Genomic DNA, 27,752 nt, shown 5'->3' on the forward strand with positions numbered 1-27,752 from the left:
GATGGACCTTGAGGGTGTCATGCTGAGTGAAGTAAGCCAGGCAGAGAAGGACAGAAACCATATGTTTGCACTCATAGGTCTAGCAGGAAAACAAGAGAGACCTAATGGAGAACCAGGGGGAACGGAGGAGGGAGAGAGAGTTGGGGAGAGAGAGGGATGCAAAACTTGAGAGACTATTGAATGCTGAGAATGAACTGAGAGTTGAGGGGGAAGGGGGAGGAGGGAAAAGAGGTGGTGGTGATGGTGGAGGGCACTTAAGGGGAAGAGCACTGGGTGTTGTATGGAAAACAATTTGACAATAAAATATTATGGAGGAAAAAAAATAAACATTAAATTATACTGTAAAAAAAAAAGGATTCTCTTGTCCCCTGCTCTCCCTGCTCCCCCCATACCCTCTATCTCTAAAATAAAAAAAAAAAAGATAACTTTAAAGGTATGCACTTCCTATCATGCAGAACACTCTTAACATTTAATAGCAACTTCATACTAGGTTATCTTACTACCGGTTCACAAAGTATCTTTTTGGGATGAATCTGTGTTCCATTTCCACCACCACTATCCCATTTTTTTTTTTTTAATTTTTAATTTTTTTTATTTTGAGAGGGAGAGAGAGAGACAGCATGAGCAGGGGAGGGGCAGAGAGAGAGGGAAACACAGAATCTGAAGACAGGTTCCAGGCTCTGAGCTGTCAGCACAGAGCCTGATGCGGGGTTTGAACCCATGAACCGTGAGATCATGACCTGAGCTGAAGTCGGATGCTCAACCAACTGAGCCACCCAGGCACCCCACCACTATCCAATTTTAATACATCATTATATCCCCAGCTATGGGGTGGGGAAGGAGACAGTAGATAGAAGGTAAAGTTTTCAACATTCTGGCCCTTACGTAGTTTTCCAGTATTTGTTTTTCAAGTGTTCCTGACATGAGCACTTCACTTCAGCTACCCTGCTGCTGACTCCCAAACACTCCTTGGCATATTTCTTTTTTTTTTTTTTTTTACATTTTTAAAAAACATTTATTCATTTTTGAGAGACAAAGAGAGACAGAGCATGAGTGGAGGAGGGGCAGAGAGTGAGGGAGACACAGAATCTGAAGCAGGCTCCAGGCTCTGAGCTGTCAGCACAGAGCCTGACGTGAGGTTTGAGCACACAGACTGCAAGATCATGACCTGAACTGAGGTCAGATGCTCAGCTCACTGAGTCACCCGGGCACTCCTGCATATTCCTGTGCCTTTGTTCCTTTGTCCTTGAACATCTAGGTGGAACGCCACATTCCTTCTTCATATTAAAAAAAGATTTAATGTTTATTTATTTTTGAGAGAGAGGGAGACAGCACAAATGGGGGAGGAGGAAGGTCAGGAGCAGAGGATCCCAAGCAGGCTTCTTTGTGCTGATAGCAGAGAGCTTAATGAGGGCCCCAACTCATGAACTGTGAGATCATGACTTAAGCTGAAGTCGGATGCCTAATCAACTGAGTCACCCAGGCATCACCTTCACATTTTTTTTAAAGTTCATTTATTTATTTTAAGAGACAGAGAGAGTACAAGCAGGGGAGGGCCAGAGAGAGAGGAAGAATCCCAAGCAGGCTCTGCACTGACAGTGCAGGGCCTGATCCCATGAACCATGAAATCATGACCAGAGCCAAAATCAAGAGTTGGCACTTGACTGACAGAGGTGCCCCTCTTCTTCATATTAAAGTATTGCTAACTCCTCTCATAAGGCCTTAACTCAGTTCCTACATTCTCTACATTGAGTCAAACTGATAGTGACTTGTATCCCCTTCTGGGGTCTTGCTTAAATGACACCTGATCACATCTTTAAATGGGTATTCCCTCCTTTCACTAACATAATTCTAAAAGAAGTGTTCTAGAGGTGCTTGGGTGGCTCAGTTGGTTAAGTGTCTGACTACTGACTTCAGCTCAGGTTTGTGGGATTGAATCCCATGTCGGGCTCTGCACTGACGGTGCAGAAAGATTTTCCATCTCTCTCTCCGTCTTTCTCTCTCTCTCTGCCCTCCCTCCACTCACATGCTCTCTCTCAAATAAATAAATAAAATAAACAACATTTAAAAAGTAAAAGAAGTGTTCAATCTTACTTGATAATATATTCAAACCTGATGCTCAATAAATGTTGACTGACATCACTATATATTACTGAGACTATTACACATTTAATGATATTAAGTAGCTACTTTTGGACAATAACCATCTTAAACAATTACTGTCATCATATACTCATGCTACTTCTAACACACACACACACACACACACACACACACACACACACACCCCACTGAATAAAATTATTCCACCAAATGTTTTGAATTTGTTTTGGCAACAAAATTCTTAGAATGTAGTTTTGATTGAAAGAGGTGTAATTATGTTACAATTAAAATCTCTGAAAGTTATCTTCTAATTATCAAAAAGATTTTCTTCAATGTGTTATTCTTCTGATATCTTCCACTCCACCCCCCCCCCCCATTTTCCAGATTAGCTCGTATACAGGTGCTATTCACACACCCGTCTTTTCTTTATCCTTCTATGGAACTAATTTAACTTATTTTAACTAAGGACTGACTTTTCTTAAGGCTTGAGTTGTAGGAGACTAAATCCCTAGTTTTTGAGTTAACTCAAAATAAAGATGATTCATATGATCTAAGCTTTACTAATTTTTAAGCACTAAAATGGCATAGACTAGGAACCAGAGTATCACACTGGGCGTTCCAAGTTAAAAACACACATTCAAACCGACCAACCAACCAACCAGTGTGCGCTACCTGAATTCTTGTGTTCAATAGTTTACATAATTGCTTTTTTAAGACTATAAAAGTCGAAAAGCTACCTAAAGGAATTTGCTAGTTGGTGCAATCAGACATAGGGACCTCAAACAATAACAAACAGAATAGCATGTAGCTAAATGCTACAGGCAAAGTGGTTACAAAAAACCTGGGTTCTTTTCGCTTCTTAAGCACTGAGAGACCTTGATCAATTTCCAGGGCATCAATTTTCTCATTTGAAAAATGAAAGAGATGACCTCTAAGGGCCTTTTTGTATTCACATTCTCTGGTTTTACAGAATGCCATGAGCAACTCTAAATGCCGAAAAAGAGTTTTCAGAAGCAAAAGAACTAAAATGCTTTAAAATTACCTTCTCATTGTTTTTACTATTTTAAAGCAAACATATTTTAGATAACCATTTTACTTAATCTATTAATAAGCTGATAAACTCAGATTTTTGAATTTTTGATAAAATGTTATAAACATTTTATAGAAATAGAAATAGAAAATAACCCATGTTATAGATATACTAGTAATTTTCATATTTTTATAATGGAATAACTTTCACTTTATATATATCTAAGAACCTTTTTAATGTTCTATACTCTATGTTCTATATAAATGATCCAGTTAAGAAAACATACTCTAAAAAACCCTTAAAATAAAAAGGGATCTATTTCTTATAAAGATCCATGTTGCCTTATAAGATTAAAAATCTTTATAAACTAGTATTGCAAATGATTTTTTGAAGTCCTCACAATGATGTATGGTCACGTTCTCAGATATTTCTATTTATAAATGTATTGTAGGGGCACCTGGGTGGTTCAGTAGGTTAAGCATCCAACTTCAGCTCAGGTCATGATCTCACGGTTTCTGAGTTCAAGCCCCGCACCAGGCTCTCTGACATCAGCACAGTGCCCAGTTTCATATCCTCTGTCCCTCCTCTTTCTGCCCCTCCTTCATGCACATGCACACACAGACATACTCTCTCTCACAAATAAGTAAACATTTTAAAAAATGAATAATGTATTGTATAAGTTTATCTTCACCATTAAGGATTACTCTATGAGTCCATTTTCCATAATTAATTTATAGGGAAATCACATAATCTTAACCTGTCTTCAAATTCAGGTATTTCTTCACTAGAATGCAAATTTCCCCAAAATACATTTTTTTCTCTTCTAAAAGAAGAGTCATATGACCATCAAACATGTATACAACTATCAGAGTGGATAGGTTGGCTACTAGGTCAAGAAGCCTCCCTTAAACGGCTGGCAGGTGCTAGTTACTGGCTAAGGTGTCATGCTTCTCCTCCACATGGGCTGCTTTTGCTTCCTTCCAGTATGGCAGCTAGGTCCAAAAAACAGCCTCTAAATGGCAAAGGGTGAAGCTACAGAGCTTCACCCATGAGTGTTTATTGATAGTCCTTCAAAGCCTAGTTTTACTTTCTAAAGCAAAGACTTTTAGTTTTCTTAGTCACACCCCAGACTATCTTTGCTCCAAGATGAGTGTATTAGAATGGGAACAACACAGTTCCTTCAGCACAATTATGAATGGTACCAAGACCTAAAGACTAAGTTCACAAAGTACATTTCTAAACCAATAAACTAGTCCAAGAATAGTTTTTAGAGCATCTAACTAAATGTTGGGGCGCCTGGATGGCTCAGTCAGTTAAGTGTCCAACTTCAGTTCAGGTCATGATCTTGTGGCTCATGGCTCATGAGTTCAAGCCCTGTGTCAGACTCTGTGCTGATAGTTCAGGGCCTGAAGTTTGCTTTGGAGTGTCTCTCTCTCAAAAATAAATATTTAAAAATAAATAAAAAAGACTAATTAAATAGTGATTTTAAATTATGATCAAGAGCAGAAGTGAAGTTACAAAAGTGAAGTCACTCTTCACCATAATGTGAATAAAATTATTTTTAATTACACTTTGATTAGACATTTGATTATTTAACCAGCAAAAATTAGTTGGTAAACATTTTTAAATACTTTTAACATGCTAAACAGGCTTTTGCATTTCAGAGAGCCAATAATTTCTTTTGTATTTTGTTAATGTTATTATTTAATCTTAGAGAAAAGCATGGAACTTTCAAATAAGAATATTACCTAGAACAGAGGCCATGGTTTAATTTCATTCATAAGCACTGAAGTAACATTTATTTCTATAGTGGCAAAACACAAAATACAGATTCTTCAGTCTACAACATTATAAGGCTTTGGTGTCCTTCTCCACAAAAGCTAACAAACTCTTTTCCTCCAGAAAATGTGTTTTGTCTAATTTAGAAAACGACAGTGCTTTACTTGTTACAAAAAGAGAAACAACAGTTTCAAAAATATACATTTACCCAGAAAAAAGGTAGTTAATACATTATAACAGTAATACGGTAGCATCCAAGCAGTAGGTAAATATTTAATCTCTTCAAGCCTCAATTTATTCTTTCATAAAGTGAGGATGGTATCTCAACTTTGTGAGACTGTTACGAAAAAGGAATGAGATAAGGTATGAAGAAAAAGCCCAGTACTGGCTCAGGAATAGAGTGGGCACAAAACGAAAAGTAGCCCTATATTCAAATTTTAGATAGAATTTCTGATAAGATTTATTAATTTCCCTTCATTCTGGATTATGTTTTCCTAACACTTTCCTGCATTAAGAAATGAATAAACTTATTGTTAGTGCTATTACCCCCCCTCCATGCTTTTGAGTTACAAAGCAGTGGAAAGAGGATGGGAAATCGGATGGAAAGCTCTAACACCAGATGAGTATGGGCGAAGCTGATACCACTGGCGCACTGAGGAAGAGGGCAGATGTTTGAGGTACGTGTGTACGGTACTCCTAGGTAGCTCAGATCAAATGGGTGCACATTCTGAATTTACCTAGTGTTTCTCACAGATGAAACCGCGCAAAGCAAATACAAAATTCACCGTTATGCTCAAATCATTCCGTAACCCATTAACTGGAACAGATTTGCAGAAGTATTTTAGCAGAACTGACAGTATGTTGCATCTCAACACTATATCACTTAAACACAACTCTTACTGGGGTACCTGGATGGCTCCGTCAGTTAAGCATCTGACTCCTGGTTTCAAGTCAGGTCATGAGCTCACAGTTCCTTAGATTGAGCCCACATGGGGCTGTCAGCATGGAACCTGTTTGGGATTCTCTCTCTCTCTCTCTCTCTCTCTCTCTCTTTCTCTACCCCTCCCCCATCTCAAAAATAAACTTAAAAGAAACATAAATAAAGACTAAAGAAATTTATTATCCTTATTCCACTATACCAGACTCAAGACTCTTTAATACATTGAAGTTAAATTGTTTCATGTGAAATAAGTTAACTTGACAAAGTTCACAGGCAAGATAAAGGGAATGAGAGGAACTCAATGTGGAAAATCTGCTTTTAAATATGTCATATAGTTTATTATAAATAATATTCTATAAAAATACTTATTGTCTGTACATCAAAGATTTGGCCCTGTTCTTTTAAAAGAACAAAACAGTTAATTTAGGCAATTTATAATTAGACTTGAATTATTTGAAAGCCAAACTCACAGGAAAAGATAACCAATTTTATGAAGAATATTGAGATGCCTTGACTGACACCATTAGAGTAAAAAATAGGGTATATATATATATCTCAGATAACAACCAATTACTTCTTGGTGTACAATAAAGTATGTTTATAAAACAATAGGGACAATTAAGTGACAAATCAAGTCTGTAAATTCTAAGATTGTAATCAAGCAAACCAGCAAAATTTCTATCAACCAAAAGTGTTGGAAGCCATTTTCTGAACTCACTAAGTCGAGAAAACTCCGTGTGAGGTTAAGGCGGGTTTGCAAGGCTCCCGCCATCAGATGGCGACCAATGTCAACCCCCCACTGAATTATTTTTGCTTGCGCACCGACCCCCAAGGTGCCTTGTTGACTGGTATTAGGAGTGACTTGCCCCCTTATCCTAAAAATATGCTAACTGTACCCTGTGAAGGAACTTATTACAGGAATTTCTTCTTTTGTGTTTATGGGAAGAAATACTACATTTCCTGAGAAACCTGTTTTTCTTCCCCTCAAGAAAACAGGCTATTGACCCCTGCTCACAAAGAATTAATTTTTGCTTTTGCTATGCTAAAAACATTGCCTTGTATTTAAATGCTAAAGATACCTTCCTTCCTCATATGATAAGCATCTAAGTCACCTACATCATCACTAATGATAAAGATTATGCATGAGCCTTCTACCAATCTTTGTTCTGGGAAATTTTTACATACCAAAGAATTTGTCATCAGAAATCATGGTCTAAGGCAAATGCCACTTCTGTGCTAGCCCCATACATTTTTTTCCATAAATAAAGCTGACTCTCTGGTGATCAGGAAGAAACTTGAGGCTCTCTCACTCTCCCTTTTGCCAACACCATCCATCCTTCAGGGAGCCCTGGACCTGCTAGAGCTGGACTCCAGCACAAAAAGTATCATATTTTGGTAAAAAATATAACTCAAAGAAATACTAGCCTTTAGAAATGAAGACCAGTAGACCATTCCCTCTATGCCAGATAAAATAAAATCCAAATTACCTTACTATTTTTCTGCTTTCAAAGGCTCTCCAAAGAAGAAACCAAAACTATCACCTCTCTTGGTAAGAACAATGTGTAGCAACTCTCAAGAAATGCAAACACATTTAACTATATTAGAGTATACAGACTTATGAAAAGAAATGAAACAAAATCATCAGAGCACCTAGATGAAAACTTGTTGACAATTGGTAATAAACACACTGAATTAGTTCATTTCTATATGCTTTTCTTTTCTTTTTGGATACTGAGAATTTCCATCTAGGTTGAGGGAAAGCAAACACATAAGGAAACAGTTGAAGGTATGGTTGTCATAGTTTTAAGCAAGTTACCTTGTGTACCTGATAACTTTATCCCATGAAATGGGCTGATAATAGTACCTACCTCAAAGGGTAGTATAGTGTAAAGTCTAAAATTAAGGCTCAATATCATGTGCTTCCTTGACATCTAGTACAATAAGGAGGATCTCAAATGGCCTACCTACAAATTCCTATCCTCACACTGTTCAAGTAGATAAGGTCCCCTCCTCACTAAATGGACCAGGTACAATTCTTGCTTATTCCCAAGTGACAGGTTTCAGTTCCCTACCAGCCTATGGGATTATTCAAACAAGCCAATCACAGATTCCCACAGGAACCAGGGCATATTTCAACCTTTTGATACTGCAAAGCCCTTTTCCCACAGTCCTTGGTTGTTCACTCCTGAGTACAACCACCATGTGGCTCTGTGTGATGTGCAGTGTTTTCTTCACTTGGGTTGTGAGTGTATATAACCAACTGCTGATCTCATCTGTCCAGCGTTTTGTGTGTCTGGCCATCCCCATGACCCAGAGTTGGGAATTTCTCCCTCATCTAAGGGGTAAATAGCAAGCTATTAAACAAGTAGTGAGAATAATTATATGAGTGAATGAATACCTGTAAACTTCCTAAAACAGTGCCATATTACCAACCACATATTTGCTATTATTGGAATTAGGTAACACGGAGTTCTCAAAGCACAATGTAACTAGTTGAAATGTTTAAACATTCTCAAACAAGTTAAAGGAAAGATTTATCATACACTGGATTTACAAAACTATTAATCGGCTCACAGTAGTCTCTTAATTCAATATTTTCCTCAACAAATGACTCAGACAATTAAAAATGAAAAACAAAATTGGAAAATATAGCCACTTAAGTGAGAAGCCCTCATTAACAAAATAATTAGTTATAGATACTCTTTAATGAATAGATGATCACGTTCAAGAATTAAAATTTATATTGAAACAATCATTAAAAATACAGTTACCATGATCCCATCACTCTGCCATGAAAATTACAAAAGGGCATTTAATATTTAACTGTCCTTTCCCACACATTGTATTTAGATGATCGACATTTTATTCATGCCTTCGCAATTGCTGAAGACAATAATCAATGACTATAAAAAGTCATGTTTTTCATTTTTACCTTCTTTCATATTTATCTAGAAAATATATTTCTCTCCAATCAAACAGTAAGCTCTCTAAAATCTAGGCTATACTATATATATCCTTTTATTCTTCAAAAATGCTGGAAGATAATTATTAAGTAACTGTAAATTATTTCATAAAATAACCATCTTTTCCTATCTTCAGGCCCTAATAACTAACACCTCTAGATTAATATATAGTGTTCAAATTAAATAATTGATAAATTCCTGGGATTTATAACAGTAAGTCTTATCTACCACATGTTATAAAGGTTCAGTAATAGAACTAGAGTTATCTTCTAAATTCAAAATCAAAGGGAAAAACTAATTTTCTGTTAAATATTAGTAAGTAAGTCAGGTTCCTAAAGAGAAATCCTGGAATGATTAGTATAACCGAAAGCTACGATAGTTTCATTCCTTTCCAGATTGCGTACATCTATGTCTACAGATGTGAGTCCTTATTAACTACCTACACACATTATTATTCCCTTGACAATTTACCCACAGCTACTATGGATATCTATTAAATCTATGAGCTTTTCTTTTTGTCTCAAAGGGCCTTTAATTTACCATCTCACTTGGATTTACTCTGCACTATCCTTCCATTAAATTATTTGTTCTACTTATTACTTCAAAATAGTAATACTAGCTCTTAAAATTTTATGAAATATGTGTTTATTGTGAAAGCAAAATAACAAAAGACAATGAAGGGAAGTAAATGATAAAAATAATTTCCAGTAATCCCATTACAGAGGAATTGATATTATTAACTTTGGAGTCTGATTCTTCTGTATTTCTTTACCTTTTTAAAAGTGAAATTGAAAAATAAACAAACATGAAAAATTTCACATCCTTAAAAAACAAAAGCCTTTTCCACTTAATAACCTCTTATGGACATCAGTTCACTTCAATACATAGATCTAATCCTAAAAGCAGTAAACCTTGCATTTATGTCACATATTTGTTTCATAAATTCCCTCGTTAAAAGTAACCTCAGAGTATTATTTACTGATGACACTTTAAAGGTAAGACATGATTCAACTGTAAATTAACCCTATACTGAGATACGGCTTAGTCAAGAAGGAAATATAGAAAAGATGAAAGATTACAAATGATAATGTGGTCTTATTCTTTAGCCCCTAGGAAACAGCACTCTCACTGACCTTTACTTACTGCAGGCTAGGTGGCCCAACAGTGACAACCAAAGTTTTGCCTCTTCAGTGGGTGTGGATGCAAGAAGGAACTAGGAAGGCGGCAGGCCGCCAGGCGAGTCTTTTAAACAGAAGTGATCCAGAGACTCAAAATTATAGGAAGCAGTTGGTGGGGGGGATACAGGCATAAAGTGTTGATTTGTAATCTTGCCATTGCTTCCAGTGTACTCCAGAGAACTCTATTTAAATATAATCAAGAATGACCCATAATTTAGTATTTTTATTCTTCATGAGAATAAAATTACGACTAGAACGAGACAACCCTTACCCCCCTCCTCTCCAGGCAGGGGCCCCAATCTTAAATTATATCTGAGCCTCTCAAGTTTCCCATTAATCTGAAGATAACAATTATCACTCATTAATTAAGGGAAAGAATGGTTTAGCATTTTGAAATGCTCAGATAAAAAGTGCCATGTAAAAAAAGAGATATGCTAGCTTAATCAGACATGCAGTAGCTGACAGGAAATATTCTCATACCTCACTTTCGCTTCACTGCTATTTTAGACCATGAAAATGCCTCTCTAAATTTCCTTCTTTATGAGTCTCAAAGTCAAAAGCTGACTGCCCATTGCCATGGAGACAGTTCTATTTAAGGTACTATATTAGTCCTTTCCTCACAGAAGGATAGAAAAGTGGTCAATACAAAAGCATCACTCTCCATGGGTTAGAATCAAGTAATTACATATGCTTCTGGGGCAGCTAACACATAAGGGAATTTGGGAGTGGGGGGAATTTAATGCAATCCATTATTTTTCCTGAGTTATACCAACACAGGTTAGATTTTACTACTCAGCTAGAGACAATAAGAGAAAAACTCCCATGACCTCGAAATTATATGCAACAAAATAAGAAAATAAAATTATTCATATTCACTATCCTAGACAGAACTGCAACTAGCTGAAACAATGTTTCCTTTCAATGAGCAATCTTTTATCCTTTTGATTTATATAGAGCCCACATATAATATATAGTGCTTAAGTTTTCCTCTGTGTTACTTTTCAGACTTCCTGATTCCGATTTCTGATACCCTGTGTGTAACTGAACAGTAAGCTACTAGTTTACAAGTAAAAAAGAATATCCGTAATTTACATGCATATTTAAACTTGTCTAAAAGACTCAAAACAATAAACAAATGAAAAACCATCTTTCAATCCTAAACCTGTCTTTAGGACAAATACTGTCGCTTCTCTTTCTGTTTAAGAAAAACCAAATGTCCAGTATAATCTTCTCCATGGAAGCTTAACACATCAATCTTCTGTGAAATAAAAATAATCTAAGATGGTGAGAGGCCCATCAAAATCTATCAATGCTGGTGCTAAAACACTTATTTTTATGTAAACAAGCAATTTCAAAAGATAATTTCATTTGATTTCTGTCATAAAATAGCTTCCAAAACCCAATTCTCTTTTTCTCCTGAAGCTAAAGTTCAGAATCCAGAAACAAGAGAATATGACATTAGATTTCTTCAGGTGAGAGCATATTGATCTCAAATCTATATTTTTGAAAGAGGCAAAGGAATCCTTTTGATTCCACAGCTAGTCCTGCCTTTACTATCTATAAAGAGTAGAGATTTAGTATTGATCTAATCTGAAACAATTTCCTCTTTTTACCATATTTCTCAAACAATTAATAATGCACACTGTGAATAAAAGGAACACACACAATTCCGATCTGTGGAAGCATTTAGTTAATGATCGTACACCAAGGGTTCGCAGTCCTTGAGAGCACATCAGGAGCGCCTGGAGGGAGTGCTAAAACACAGATGGACAGGCCTCCCCTCCAACGTTCCTGATTCAGCAGCTCTGGGTGGGGTCCAGAATAGTGGATTTCTAGCGATCTCCCAGGTGATGCTGCTGCTGCTGTTTCTAGCACCACACATCAAGAACCATTGTCCTAGACATTAAACAAGCTTATTAGCTTATAGAATTGTTATTCTGTTAATAAATGACTTCAATCTTCCCCAAATGAACCATTTTAAATAAAACAACGCTTCAGTCTGGGGGAAGGGGAGAGTCAATCCTAGCCATTTGGAAAGGATATTAATTCAATCAGAACCAAGGTAATTCCTAAAACTTGCTATCTAGTGGTTAGGTAACTGCTAAGGTTACAATGACATTCACGAAAACAGAGCTTGACCATCAGAAAATGGCTTGTGTCTCCTGTGAATCAACTGGTCTTGAAAAGCAACTATCTACTATAAACTTGTGCGGAGGTACTTAGTATTTGAATGTAAATTTCTTTTAGTGTAAACCAATTATGCATTACATATGTTCCAGAAAAGGTATGTATCAAGTTTCTGTGAGTCCTGTCTAGCCTTCCCACGAACTTACATTTTTATTTTAGAAATCCTTTATCTTGAATTGACAGATCTACAACTGACAGCACACTGCATTTTGGTTTTCAAGTGCTCTATAGCTCTGTCAAATAGTTAATCATCCAGAAACACTAAAAGGCATTAAAATGACTATAACGATCGAATAAAAAGAAACGGCCTTTTACAATAACAACATCCTCCTCTACTATTTTATGGTCATGAAATGCATACCTGTTACTGACAAAGTGATGGAGAAGTCAGAAGTAGGAGAGGACAAACTACTTCGTTTTTATGACATCAGAGTACCTTTCATAAATGGTAACATGTGGTTTATTAAAAGTTACCATTGTTGAATGCACTCATGACAGGTTCAAATTTTAGTGGCCCTCTAAAACAAAAGATGCAACACCTGCCAGCACTTAAATGGCAGGATTCTGAGTTTCTTACTCGGTTTTTAAAAAATTCAACTGCTTCTATAAATACCTGCAGTGAAAAGGAGTTATTATCAAGGTACTCATTAGTTATCAATTCTTTCCATTTGCCATTGTGACAAATATGTTCTCTGCTACAGCTTTAATAAAGACCATTAGTAAAGGAAACAAAAGAAAAATGCACAGATGTACTTACCTTTAAAAGCTTACCATCAATTAAAAGTAAAATATTTTCCAATTATGGCTGCTTTTACATCATAGGATCTGTTTTTTTTTAAAACCAACTGCATCAGTCCTAAAATGTATATGGAGCCACAAAAGATCCCAAACAGTCAAAGCTATCTTGAGAAAAAGTGCAAAGATCACACTCCCTGACACCATATATTACAAAGCTATAGTAATCAAATAGTATACTACTGGAATAAAAACAGATACATAGATCAATAGAACAGAATAAAAAACCCAGAAATAAACTCAAGCATCCATGGTCAATTAATTTAAGACAAAGGAGGCAAGAACATACAATGGGGAAGGGCAATCTCTTCAATAATTGGTTGGGAAAACTGGACAGTCACATACAAAAGAATGAAACTGAACCACTATCTTAGCCCACACAAAAAGTTGGCTCAAAATGGATTAAAGACTTGAATGTAAAATCAGAAGCCATGTAATTCCTAGAAGAAAACAAGGGTAGTAAGCACCTGGACATCATTCTTGGTGCTGTTTGTCTGTCTGTCTGTCTGTTTGTTTATCTGACTCCAAAGGGAAAAAGAACAAGAGCAAAAAATGGTACTACATCAAACTAAAAAGCTTCTGCACAGCAAGGAAACCATCAATAAAATAAGAAAGCAACCTACTGAATGAGAAAAAATATTTGCAAATCATATATCGGAGGAGTTAATATTGAAAACATATAAAGAACTCATACAATAACAAAAAACACCAAACAATCCAAATTTTAAAATGGGCAGAACATCTAAATAGACATTTTCCCAAAGACATCCAGATGGCCAATACGCACATGAAGATGCTAAACATCACTAATCATCAAGGAAATGCAAATCAAGACCACAATGAGATATCTCACACCTGTCAGAATGGCCATTCTCAAAAGGACAGGAAATAACAAGTGTTGGTGAGGATGTGAAGAAAGGGAACCCTTGTATAACGCTGGTTGGAATGTAAATTGGTATAGCCACTATGGAAAACAGTATAGAGGCTCCTCAAAAAATTAAAAAGAGAACTACCACATGATTCAGCAATTCCACTTCTGGGTATTTATCATAAGAGAACAAAAAGTCTAATCTAAAAAGATATATGCACCTCTATGCTCACTGCAGCGTTATTTAGAATAGCCAACATATGGAAACAACCTAAATGCCCATCAGTGGATGAATGAAAAAGATGTGGTATACACACACAATGGAAAACCACTCAGCCATGGGAAAAAAAATGAAATCTTATCATTTACAACCACAAGGATAGACTTTGATGGTATTATGCTATGTAAAATAAGTCAGATAGGGAAAGACAAATACTGTATGGTTTCACATAACTGTGGAAATCAAAAAAGTAAAGAAATACACAGGACAAAATCAAACTCATATATATAAAGAATGAATTGGTGGAAAGGGGAGATATAGAGGGATGGAAAAGGCAAAATTGGCGAAGAGGATCAAGAGGCACAAATTTCCAGGTATAAAATAAGTAGGGGCACCTGAATGGTTCAGTCGGTTGAGCGACCGACTTTGGTTCAGGTCATGATTTCGCAGTTTGTGAGTTCGAGCCCTGCATCTGGCTCTGTGCTGACAGCTCGGAGCCTGAAGCCTGCTTCAGATTCTGTGTCTGCCTCTCTCTCTGTCTCTCTCTCTGCCTCTCTCTCTCTCTCTGTCTCTCTCTCTCTCTCTCTCCCCCTCTCCCTCAAAAATAAACATTAAAAATTTTTTTAATAAAAAAATAAGTAGTGGGATATAATATACAGCAGGGTAACTACACTCAATAATATTGTAAAGCAAAACTGAAAGTTTCTAAGAAAATAAATCTTAAAGGTTCTCATCAGAAGAGAATAATTGGGTAACTCTGTATGGTGAGAGGCAGTAGCTAGACCTATTGTGGTCATCATTTTGCAAGGTATATGAATGTCTAATCATTATGCTGTCTACCTGAAACTTATATATGTCAATTATACTTAAAACCAAGTGTATCAGATTTGTGGTTACTTCATAATACAACAGAGAAAAAGATAAGAATACTCAACCATATCAATACTTGGGTTATGCACATTTCTCTCATATATAATCATAGCAATATGCAATCATAACAGGAGTTGGTCAAAAGAACTCCCTATCAGATCTAGTTTGAAGCACACAACCTTAAAATGCATAGTTGTCAATCTTCACTACAAGAAAGTTCTGGAATGAATAGGGTCTAAGTCTTGCACTTTGTACCTACTACATCATTGCTTTGGATATCATTAGATCTCAACCATGGAAAAACACCATACACTGATGCTTTACACATGTCCAACCCTGATAAATGGTGCCATATTATATTCACTGACTAAATAGTGTGAAATTTTTAAAGTTCATCACTCTAAAGAGTAGTCTGAATAATTAATGGTTTTCCATTTTTAAATTATTGACAGCTATCACTTCTGCTCACGGGAGGGGTTTGTTTCCACTGACTCACGCTCCCCTCACACACACAGCCCACATCAACGCTCATACATCTCTGCGCTCAGGTCTACCCCTGTCAGCGCTGGAGTGTCTGTGTGGGTTTTTTTTTTTTTCATTTACTGTAGGACACATTTCTTGACTGCCACTGTAATAATGTTGGTGGAGGAAGTCAGAGAATTAGGACTTTAATGGAAGAGGACAATGAGTTCAACATCTTAAAATTTATTACAGAAAAAGTACTAAGCTTCTTGCTCTGCCTATTTGCAGTCCTAAGAAATATCTATGGAACTATCATATGTCCTCTTCATCTAAGATCGCAAGGACAATATGAATGACACAGCTCTGAAATAATAACATGGGGACTCTGACCGGCACAGAATACATTCAAACTCTTAAGAAACTAGTTTTGCATTATGGCATATCAATCCAAGCCATTCATATAAATTAGGTTTCACAAAACTCTCAAAATGTAACTGTAATTAAAATGTAAGGCTCTGTAATATATATTGGTTCTACTACTAAAAATCAAACAAGGTGTGACAAGGTGTTACTTCAAAAGAGGTGAAAACGCACTCTGTGTTTATAAGTGCTAAATGGCCTGACACATGTGCTTTCAAGTGTGTTTAGTATCTACAGGATTTTTTAAAGTTTTACTTTGGGCCCATCCAAAGTAAATAGATAGGTCATTCTAATTAGATGTTTTTATAAATGCAGTGTTTATTACAGAATTGGTGCTTGATTAATATTTTTTAATGTTTATTCATTTTTGAGAGAAAGCTAGAGTGTTAGCAGAGGAAGGGCAGAGAGAGAGAGAGAGAGAGAGAGAGAGAGGGAGGGAGACACATAATCTGAAGCAGGCTCCATGCTCTGAGCTGTCAGCAGAGCCTGATGTGGGGCTCGAACCCTCAAACCATAAGATCATGACCTGAGCTGAAGTGGGGCATTTAACTGACTAAGCCACTCAGGCGCCCCTGAATAATTTTACACAGTTAGAACAATATAGAAAAATTTTAATAGGCACTATTACTCTCTATATGTTAGTATGAGCTGGCACAATTTAGATGTCAAATTCCCTGCACCATCCTTTACACCAGGAGGTCAGCAAGCTAGCCTGCTGCTAACCCCAGCCTGCTGTCTCTTTTTGTACTGCCTGGGTTTTATATGCTTAAATAACTGAAGACAAAAAAAAAAAAGAATATTCATAACATGTGAAAATAATATAGTTAAAATTAATATTTAATGGGGCATCTGGGTGGCTCAGTCAGTTGGGCATCTGACTTTGGCTCAGGTCATGATCTCACTGTTTGTGGGTTCGAGCCCTGCATCAGTCTCTGTGCTGGCAGCTCAGAGCCTGGAGCCTGCTTCAGATTCTATATCTCCCTCTCTCTCTGCCCTCCCCTGCTCACACTTTGTCTCTGTCTCTCAAAAATAAATAAACATTAAAAAAAGTAATATTTAATAAATATAATAATGTTAAAATTGCAGTGTCCATAAACAAAGTTTTATCGGAACAAAGCCACATCCATTCTGTAACGAGTTACCTACCATTCCTGCAATACAAGGACAGAGCTGAATAGCTGTCACACAGACAAGTACTGAGGCCTTACTTTAGACCTGCAAACCTAAGCTTTTTACTATCTAGTCCTTTACAGGAAAAAAAAATCTGCCAAACACTGTTCTACACCATCTGTCAAATGAGGGGCATGACCTTGAAGTTCTCTTTATGAGACCCAGATGTATGTTGCAACTCATCACACAGCTTAGGCAAGAGCCCTGATGTCATCGCTGTCTGTGTGTGCAGCACCTAACAGGTAGGAGCTGAATGAGCAAGTATAACAGATACTCATATAGTATGCGAGTGGTTTATAAATGTTAACAGCCTTTACATTTCATGCCTGCTTAAGAGTATGAAGACCACGAAGGGGTAATAACATTGAGATATAGAATAAGCATAAAATGGCAATGTATATATTTTTGCCAGAAAAAGAGAATTGTTTCTACATTCTTATTTACTTAAACATATATTTGCCCTCACGTTAAGGGCATTAAATACTAAGTAATTTTCTTGCGTAACAGAACACTTAGGAATTCACGCTAATTTTGGGTGTTCAACAATGCACTTTGCCTAAAGAATATTAAAACCTAGACCTTGTAGTTATCTTAACAGTTACATAATACAAAACAATATCTTAGAAGATTATTAACCATATAGGTCATACTGTATTTCAAAAAATAAGACTACAACAAATATTCTTTACCTCACCTGAGAATTCATTAATTTAACCAACACACAAAAATGTTGATATAAAATAAAAGAATGTGAATATTACTTAGGGTTTAGTACTAAGGTACAATTAGCTTAGGTGATTCTTTTGGTGGAGTATATTGGCTGGGTTTGTTTTCTTTATCATTTTATAAACCCGAAAATAAGATACACAAGTTAAATTAATAATTTCATATAAAAGGAAACTTGCTGAGGTATTAAAATTGATTTTCTTGGAGGACATCTGGGTGGTTCAGTCAGTTAAATGTCCAACTCTTGGTTTTGACTCAGGACATCATCTCACTGTTCATGAGTTTGGGCCCCATGTCTGGCTCTGTGCTGACAGTGCAGAGCCTGCTTGGGATTCTCTCTCTCTCTCTCTCTGCCCTCCCCCCTGATCTCCTGCTTGTGTTCTCTCTCTCCTTCTCTCAAAATAAATAAACTTAAAAAAAAATAAAAACAAATAAAGATTTTTTTTTTCACTTATATTGCCTTAAAGACAACATCGGTAGTAAAAATATGCCACCCAGCTTAAAATGCACCAAGCTGGGGCAGAGCCTTTAGTAAACACAAAACACATACGGATAAGCCAGCTTGATGCTAGGCCCTTGGTTGTCCTAACACCTGATTATCACCCAATTTTTATCCTCTTCTCCTTTTCAACCATTACTTGAATATTGGATAGAACTGCATTAGCAGAATTTTCCTTTAGACACAATAACCAAACATATTCTCAGAATGAACATACTAAAAGCTATTTTTTTTTGTCAAAATCATTTGCCCTTTTTAGTGTTAAGTATACCAAGGTCAGGGAAGCTTCTGGTGAGGCAGTTACTTATTTCAGAATGTATTTTCCCCTGGAAGCAATGTTCCACCTAGTGGTTAGGTTTCCAAGATAATCAGTAAATGCCTATTGACTATACCTGTAATATTAATAGAACTTAACTAGATATCTTTCTGTGTTTCTATGGAAAACTCTTGAGAGTTCTAATTTATGAATAGCAGAACCAAACCACATCTTCCCACAAACTCCTCTCCCCAGCACACACCTTTGCTAAGACTGGAAACCCTTCTGTACGTTTCCTGTAGACGAAGAACACAGAATACAGGTGCGGAAGCCAGTGGAAGGACAGCATTCCCAGGGCCCTTTCCTTCCTTCCACCAACATTTTTGCCTTAGCACAGAAAACCCAGATGAATGGTGGAAATGAGCATGCACATTATCTCTTATCTTCATAAATAACTCTTTTTTACCATAAAATATTACCAAAAGTTGAGAACATTTATTAGAGGTCCTATTCAAGAGACAAAACACTTAAAATATTTCTAGACAGTGTCTCTTGTCAGATATTTGAACAGTATTGAGCGAATCAAGGTTACTGAACTAATGAATGACTGATTGGCTAAAAAAATAGGTTACATAATTAACAACAGATTTACAGAGATAAAAGAGTTAACTAGATAGGGCCAAACTGTCAATGAGAACTTCAATTTGTTTCTCAACTGATGTAATCTTTTAGAGAAATTTGCATATCTGATGTAAAAATAAAGTAGTAGAAACTATCTGAATTTGAAATCACTCTTATTAATCCCTTAAGTAACCTCGTCCTATTAAGTTTCATTAATTTTACATCTTGTAAGAGTTCACATAAAGATAATGTGCAATGTAAGGAAATGCTGTGCTTACACCTGTATGATGAGCCAGGCTTTGAAGTTGGACCTGTTTTCAAATCCCAAGTCTGCCACCTATTGGTACTATGACCTTGATCAAGTACCTACAGTTCTCAGAGCCCTAATCTCTTCATCCCTAAAATGTGAGTAATAATTCTTTACAGGTTCATTGTGATGACTCAATAGGATACACACGCAGGGTTTCAAAATTTAGTACAGTCTATGGCACATAGGTGGTATTCAAAAGATGCTGGTATCATTATTGATATTATAAAATGCATTTCAAAACTAAGATTTACAATCTCAGATAATCACAATAATCTTCCACAAAATCCAACTTTAGTCAGCTATGAGGTTAATTTCAGCTTTCTTGATATTCAGCCTCTATCTACTAGAAAGAGATTTCATTTCTTCAAGTGACTAGTTCCATCTTGCAATAGGGGAGATGTAAAAATAAAATATGTATCTAGAAATGAGAACATATGCCTCCATTTCAAGTTGCTATTAATTAGTAGAAAAAAGTTAAGTCTTACTCAAATATGTATTTTGTACCTTAAGAAATCTCTGGTGCAAGAAAGAATACGGCCCTAAATCAGCCATTTTTATACTTGGTCATACTTATGTATATATGGTTTGTTCAATACATTCTTCATGAAATGTAAGGTAAAATGCCTGTTACTCCTTATTAGAAGCTTTGAGCAAGAAAATGTAGGGTTCTTCCAACCCACCATTAAATATCTGATAATACTGATGTGTCCCTCAGGGGACAGTCAATATCCTGGCCCATGGACCAGTAAGTGACTCACATCTGGGTGGATCTAAAATATAAAGGCTAACTAAGGGGCAGTCTAGGCCTAGAACCAATTCTCTGGTTCAGTTACCAAGGGAGTGCCTGTGGGCCCAGATCACAGCTGGCTTGGGAGATTTCCGAAATAAATAACTTGGGGGAAGTAGAAGAGGAAAAGCCCCAGCCAGGATATTATGTGAAGAGAACCTTATGAGACAGCCTAGAGAATCTTGTAAGTTTGAAGGAATGTCCTAAGTACTCCAAAAGGGTCATCCCTTACAAAACACAAGCACATTCCAGGAGATAGAACAGGTGTCCATAACAAAGCAATGGCCATTTTCTGTTTCTCAGAAAGACCAATGGCTAATGCCCATGTCCTGACTCTCTTAGTGAACTTGACATTCGTGCCCCCTATCAGAACTCCCTCCAAAAACTAGATATTTCATTGAAACATTCCCATGGTCACAAATATGATTTTATTATGAAAATCCTTTGTTCTGAACTTCTCAAAGTGTTCCTAGAAACAGAGAGAACAAAGTATGACTGTAAAGAATAGATATATCAAATACTAGACATCTTTTAGAAAAAGAGAAAGAACTCTTCATTTTATCAGATTATATGTATCCAAAATAAGGCCAATATTTATAAGAGCAATAGATCTCTAAATCAAAGTTCTACTTTGTTAAAAATAAACTTTCTATTAACCAAATCTCAAGTAAGAGGGAACCTAGTAGCAGAAAGATATATGTAAATTGTTCATTATAATTTAATGTGTGAAGTGTGATAAATGGACAGAATGGCAGTCCTGAGATAGAAGGAAAATGGTTTAAAGATTAGGAAACACTTGTGAGATGTCATTAAGAGTTTTGAAGAAAAATTTTGAAAGACAAGCAGGAATTCTACACATTAACAGTAGATTTTGATGTGATCGAATATGTATTTTTAAGTAGTTTATACCCCATCTACTTCTATGTTTAACATAACTGTGGGACACAGGACTAAACATTTTGACTTTGCTGTGTATTTACTGTATATGGTGAATCCCAGCTCCTCCCCCATCCCCACTCCCACTAAGGACAGTTGTCATTTACAGGTGTCATCAGATCTAATCAGATAAATCGATCCTTATGTGGGTGCCTTGGCGACTACACTGAACTGCAGGTTGTCTGCCATAGCTTGTGTGGACAGGGTAACTGCATCCCCTACACACAAAAAAGAAAATGCCTCTATCTTTGGGGATTGTAGTTTTTAAGGAACTCCTAAATTCAGCGTCGCCCTATCTCCTGTCTACAGTGGTGGTTTTCATTTCTTTATTCTAGCAATGCTTGTTATCAGCAGCCTGCACTGATACTTTTCTGATTCTTTCTGGTCTCTTCTTTGGTTGCTTCTCCCACACGTCTCAGCTTTCAAGAAAAAAAAAGTCTAACCTGGCTACTCAGCGCCTTTTTTTCCTTTTTAGCCCCAAACGAACCAATTAGAGCACAATGGACACAATCTTTGGATCTGACCATTCTTCAGTCATTGCACAGAACTTAGGAGAACATTCCTTAAATGCCAAAGAGATACAGGTTTTCCACCCCCCTGGTTTCTATCAGATGCTCACAAAAAGTAAAGATTGCTTCTAGTCAGCCTCAGTCTCACTGTGGTAGTAGAGAAGCTTCTAGAATGTCACTGAAAAGGTGCCAGGCAGCATGTGCAAGTGATCCCTACACAGAATAGAGGTGACTAAGTTGGCCTTATCTACATTTTCTGTCAGTGCCTTTTATTTTCGCCATAGACTCCTGAGATTGCATTTATATGAACTCTGGCTCAGCAGTTCTCCAATGTTTTGGTCTCAGAACTCCTTAACTCTTAAAAATTACTGAGAACGCTAAAGAGCTTTTGTTGTTGTGTGGGTTATAACTGTCAATATTTACCATATTAGAAGTTAAAACTGAGAAAATGTTAACTGTTGGTTCACTTAAAATAATAAAACCATTACATGTTAACATAAGGCATGTATTTTTATGAAAATAACTTTATTTTCCAAAACAAAAAACAGTGAGCAGAGTGACATTTATGTTTGTGCAAATCTCTTTAGTGTCTGCTTAATATAAGACAGCTGAATTTCATGGCTGATTTCTGCATGCAGTCTGTTGCGATGTTTTGACTGAAGTATGTGAGGAAAATCTGGGCTGACACAGATAAGAAGTTGAGAAATGCAAGAGTTAACTGTGAATCTTCTTTGATAGCGCACCAAAACTCCACAAGCAGAGCTCCTTGTTAGTTACAATGCGGAAGCTGAAACCCTACTGGTAAACTTAAATTTTCTATACCCTAATATATGAAAATCCACTCATCTAACTTGTACTTTTAATGACTCTATTACCCATGTATGATGTTGATAAACATTTGCTCCCAAATGCAAAAAGTGATCCTGAAAATTCAGGAATCTCTGACAACATTCGTTGCTAGTGACAAAAAGAATATTCAGACAGGGGACCCACAGGCACTCACAGATGCAGAAGCTGGAAGTGAGGACAGTTCTTGGCAGCTTCAATACTGCAGGGGACAATTAGAATATGGTTTTATTATAGAAGCAGTTCTAAGAACTAAATAGACTTTTTTATGACAGAGGTCACGGCACTTAAATTTTCGGTTTGTGAGAAACAGCTGACATCATGCGAAAGCACTCTAAAAACTGCGAAAGTCTAGAAAAACTGAAGTTAGAACCCAGTATTTTCAAAAGGGAAAAAAGGGATAAGGGAGAAGACAAAAAGATTAAGACACCTTTACTCCCATAACTCTTCTTCTAAATTAGAATTATTAAACATTCTTCGCTATACGCTGGATTTGTCCCAGCTTCTATTAAATGTGATCATCTTTGACTCATAGTCTTTTCAAACTAAATGCTAATTCCCCTCATCTGCTAAAGTGCCCAAAAGGCAATTTCATTTTACTTAATTGTTGGAAAAAATGAAAGCAAAGCACACTGGATAGCGTTTTAAGAGAGGGTGGGGTAGGTACAAAAAATATGCAAATCAAAAATCAGTATGTTGATCGTTCTAACTATGCAAATCTAAAATCAGTAGGTTGATCATTACTTCTCATTTATAGACAATAATTAAAAAGAGCAGAGAAGTGAAGACTAACCAAATCACTCAGGATGTATTGAAATAGATTGCCACAACTCACCAAGCACTACAGTAACCTGGAAACATAAATAGATTCATGTTTTTCTTAGATTTATAGTTGTACTTGATGGTTTACAAAGTACTTGAATGTGCATTACCTCTCCCGAGCTATGCAGCAACCTCTAAGTCAAGTAGAGGTTATCTACATTTTGCAGAGGAAACTAACCTTCCAGGAATTTAATTTGCCCCAAATTACAAGACCTACCTATAGGCACATCTTGTGGCTTCTAGGATCACTACTCTCACAGTTATGTTTTGGCAGTTTACTTATAGGGTGGTGGGGAGGTGGGAGAAAGCCGCAGACTCCTTTTTACAAATGAACTTTCAATTGGAGCTGAACTATGAAACATATAAACATACAAAACAAAGCATCTTAATGTGCTTTACCTATAAAGTAACAACTACTGATAACAATACCTTGGTCTTCTCACAAGTAAAAATATGGGCAGAAAGGTGTGGGAAGGATTTTTTTTTTTGAAGGCCAAAGCCTTCATAATCAATAGCAATCTTTTTTTTTATCAATATCATATTAATAAAAAAGTTCAAAGACATGTACAAAGGTAGCAGAACAAATCTTAATTCAAGGCCTGCACAAGAACAGTCCTGTAACAAAAGACAACCTTTAAAACAATTTGTTAAAATTTGGGAAACCCTAGTTTTTGGGTAGCTGTATTTTTAAGTTCTAACTTAAAAATAATTTTAAATGTACTGAAAAACGTAATCCAACACTTCACTTTAAACACTGAAGCATCTTAGGGCTCCCCAAAAAGCAGTGTGAAAACCACTGCATAATGGTTTGCTGTCATATATTCACTTCTTGATCTCTGCCTACTTCACTTAAGACAAAATAAAAACTGTTTTTTTTTAATCAAATATGTATGTGTAAGAAATCTGATTAACCAAGGCAGACTGTAGCTACTAGAGCAGTCAAAGCAATTATATTCTATTGGTTGAACCTGATAAAATAGCTATTAATTGATAATTTTAATTACGAAAATGAGGTTATACAGTTCCATCCAACAGTCCCCATTTTATTTTCAGTCTTTGCACTTAAACACCCATCAAAAAGTGTCAAAATAAGCGATTATGTAAACAAAGCAGAAAAATGCAATAACCAATAAAGATCTAACACGAGAACTACCTAAACACATGAAGAATTTTTAAATGTTAAATCCTGTAACTTATATGCAGTTTTATTCACTTCAGTAGCACTAACTGCTCAATACTCATAGAACATTGTAATATGCCCCCTTCTATTCAGCAGAAAATGGGTGGACTGACAGTTAGTTACCTACCTTAATGCAGTTTGGTACTTCACTTTAAAATTTATCTAGGCATCACTGGAATTTCTTCAAGTAAAATGTATTACACTTCAAAACTCATTAACTTTCCCAAAGTAAGTATAAGTAGAAGCAATTCCTCTTTTAGTAAAAGCTTTATTGAATTATTTCACTGATAACAGAGCAAGTTAAACTTTATAGAGTTGTAGATGTGAGGATAGTTTTTTGTTTGTTCATATGTTTTCCTATCTGGGAAATGTATTGTTTTTTTCTAACCTAAAATACCAAATTAGGTATATTCAATATTGTAAGAGGTCTATTTTTGAAGACACTGAATCAAAATTGTAAAAGCACTTCTAATAATAAATGTTGACTCTCATGCAATATACAACTCAATTTTCAGACACTGGGTTAAACCAAGTTATTCCATTTGAAGAATCCAGTTCCTTTTGAAGTTCCCCCCAAATCCAACACATTGCAACAAATGAAGCTACTTAAAGAAAAAGGCTTCATGCCACATAAAAGGTGACTCTTTCCCCAACATTAATGAGGATTATAACAGCAAACAGTAATACACACTAGAGCTTCATTCCTCATGAGCTGCATTGAACTAAAATTCAGTATGCTATGACTCACTTGGTTATTACTGAACACTTTATTAAGCGGAAAACACAAGATAAATTCAAAGAATCACATTTTGAGAGCTGCAGATGAATTTTAAAGTCATATACTTTCTATCAAAAAGAAAATCATCTCTTATTAGAAATAAACTCTTACATGCTATTTTTAGAGTGACAAAGAATTTAAAATGCTAAGCACTTGATATCTTTTAAGAGCACTTAAGAAAAGCACTCTTTAAAAGCTACAAATGTTGCCAAATCATGTCATAACTGGCTCAAACAATCCCATTTCCATCTAAAGGTATTTCATGCTACTGCATGAATCAATATTAAATACCTTGGAGTTACTAAAAATTGGAATACTGGCAGAGGTACATAGCAATTATAATATATGAAAATGGTGAATATCCATTTTCCATATACCTTTTTCTTTTAATAATGACTAGAAATGAAGATGTTCTTTCTAGGTAAATAGAAATAGTTTCTTAAAAGCTAAGAGAACGAAATGAAGAATGCCAGCAAAATGTGATGGATCCATAACCATGGTTCTCTTTAAAGAAAAACTAGATTCTGAAGCCTAATATCACCTCCAAACATTTTATTAGCCTACCTAATTGCCAGAGCCATTAAAAAAAAGTCAAAGTCAATATAATTCTTTTGTTCCTTAGTCAGTTAAAAAAAAAAAATTAGCTGTTCTTTTAACCAGGCTTGAGTTTAAGCAAATGTGTCTCAAACAATTTGTTTTGTGTTAAAAACATAACTCACCACTTTTGAAGTTAGCAAATAATAATAATTTTTTTAAAGCTAGGTTCTGATGACATCTGACCCTGAAGTGAAAGAGTTAACATCCAACTAAGCTGATCTGCACTTCTGATCCATTACATTTCTCACAAGCTGCCCTACAATGAGCTGAGCAAGTATCAACTGTAATTCGATCCCAGAGTTTATGGGAAAAAATAACTGCACATACTCAACATGCACATTTAATAAAACTCTGTTTCAAGAGAAACATATCCAATAAACAAAATTTAAGGCATATTTAACTGTTCGATTAACTTCAAATCTGCAATCTCTTTGCTTTCTTCATGATCTCAAATAAAATAGTGAGGGGGAGTCGGTGGGAGAAGCAGCAGCCCTACTGCAGGGAAAAGAGGCTTGAAAAACAAGTTTGATTGGCACTTGGCCTGACCCACAGAGAAGGAAAAACAGTTTTTGGACAAAGAGCGCAAATATTTGAGCTTGCTTACTTACATGCTTTCTTTCTATTTTTAATATATAAATAAAATCCCAATTGAACTGTATTTAGAGAAATTGACTAAAAAACGGTGCTGTATTCATCTTAGTCTTTTCAGTCCCGATGCATTTGCACAGCTCAGCAATTTTAATTCATTTGTACTGGACAAACAGAAGCACTTCAACTAATGTTTCCACTTGATGATATGCAAAAATAGTTTGGAGAAAAATAAACTGATTATAATATTACCCAGTGGAGGCTGTTAAAGTCTGATTAAAAGCTTTTCTCGAGTCTAAAGCGACATCTTTTCACTCCCCTCCCCCACCTCTCAACGGAGTGATTAAACCAAGAAAGCTAAACAATTCTGGACTAAACTTTCTATCATTCACTCTGGGAAGCAATAAGCTGATCGTACTTCTGATTTTTCTGGACCTACAAGGGATGGGGAGGGGGGGTGCTAAGGATTGATAGCTAGGTCCACCTCCGTCTCCTCCCCCAACCCAGAGGAACTGTAAGGTCGAACAGCATTTCCCATGGGCATAAAGTTCAAGCTGCTTTACCAGTTCCTTTCAACACTGAACTACAGACACAAGACTACCGTCTAAAGAATATAAAAAAAAAGGGGGGGGGTGTTAAGGGAGAAGGCGCAAGGATGGCAGAAGCGACCAAATAAACAAAAACAAGCCTCGCCAAGAGTTAGCTACGGCAAAGACGGAGCCAGGTTCCAGGCTGTTCAGATTTCACACCGACCTCCTTCAACAGCACCGGGAGGAGGACCGAACCGCTCCCTCCCTCCCTCGGCCCGAGGAGCAGGCCGGAGGTGGCAAGGCAGGGAGGTGAGCCGAAAAACAGACTACTGGCAGCAAAAAGAAAATCGGAAAAAAAAAAAAAATCCCCAACCCCTCGGGACTAGCATCTGTCCCGGCGGAGATAAAAAAAAAAAAAAAAAAAAAAAACAGCAGTGCAAACCTCCACCCTCAACCCACGCCCCCTTCTTTGGGTCTCGGCGTGGGGAAGGTGCCCCGGGATCCCTTTGAGCCTCGCCCCAACAGTGCGCCCCCGGGCAGAGCAGCCCGTGCCCCGCCGGCAGGAAGCTCCCCTCTCGGGCTGGACCCCAGGCCGAGCCCGTACCTTCCGCAGCACTTTCCGGCAGTTGGTACAGAGCAGGTAGTTGGCGGCTGCCGACGGGCTGCTGCCGCCCCGGTTCATCTTGGCTGCCGGCGCCGAGGGCGAAGACGGACGGCGGGCCGGGGCTGGGTATCACTGCGGCCGCCCGCGCCGCTACGGGGCCGGTGCCGGACCGTCCCCT

At 36.8% G+C, this 27,752-nt stretch overlaps 1 protein-coding gene across 1 annotated transcript in view; it reads right to left on the reverse strand.

The window, feature by feature from the left end:
* Nucleotides 1–27,746, reverse strand: part of SESN3 (sestrin 3) — a 72,247-nt gene extending 44,501 nt beyond the window's left edge. The window contains exon 1 of the mRNA XM_029956598.1: nucleotides 27,575–27,746. Coding sequence (XP_029812458.1) covers nucleotides 27,575–27,652 — 78 coding nt within the window. The 5' untranslated portion in view covers nucleotides 27,653–27,746. The remainder of the gene's footprint in view (nucleotides 1–27,574) is intronic.
* Between the last annotated feature and the right edge of the window lie 6 nt (nucleotides 27,747–27,752).

This window comes from Suricata suricatta, chromosome 11, assembly GCF_006229205.1.
Source record: "Suricata suricatta isolate VVHF042 chromosome 11, meerkat_22Aug2017_6uvM2_HiC, whole genome shotgun sequence".
Classification (NCBI taxonomy): domain Eukaryota; kingdom Metazoa; phylum Chordata; class Mammalia; order Carnivora; family Herpestidae; genus Suricata; species Suricata suricatta.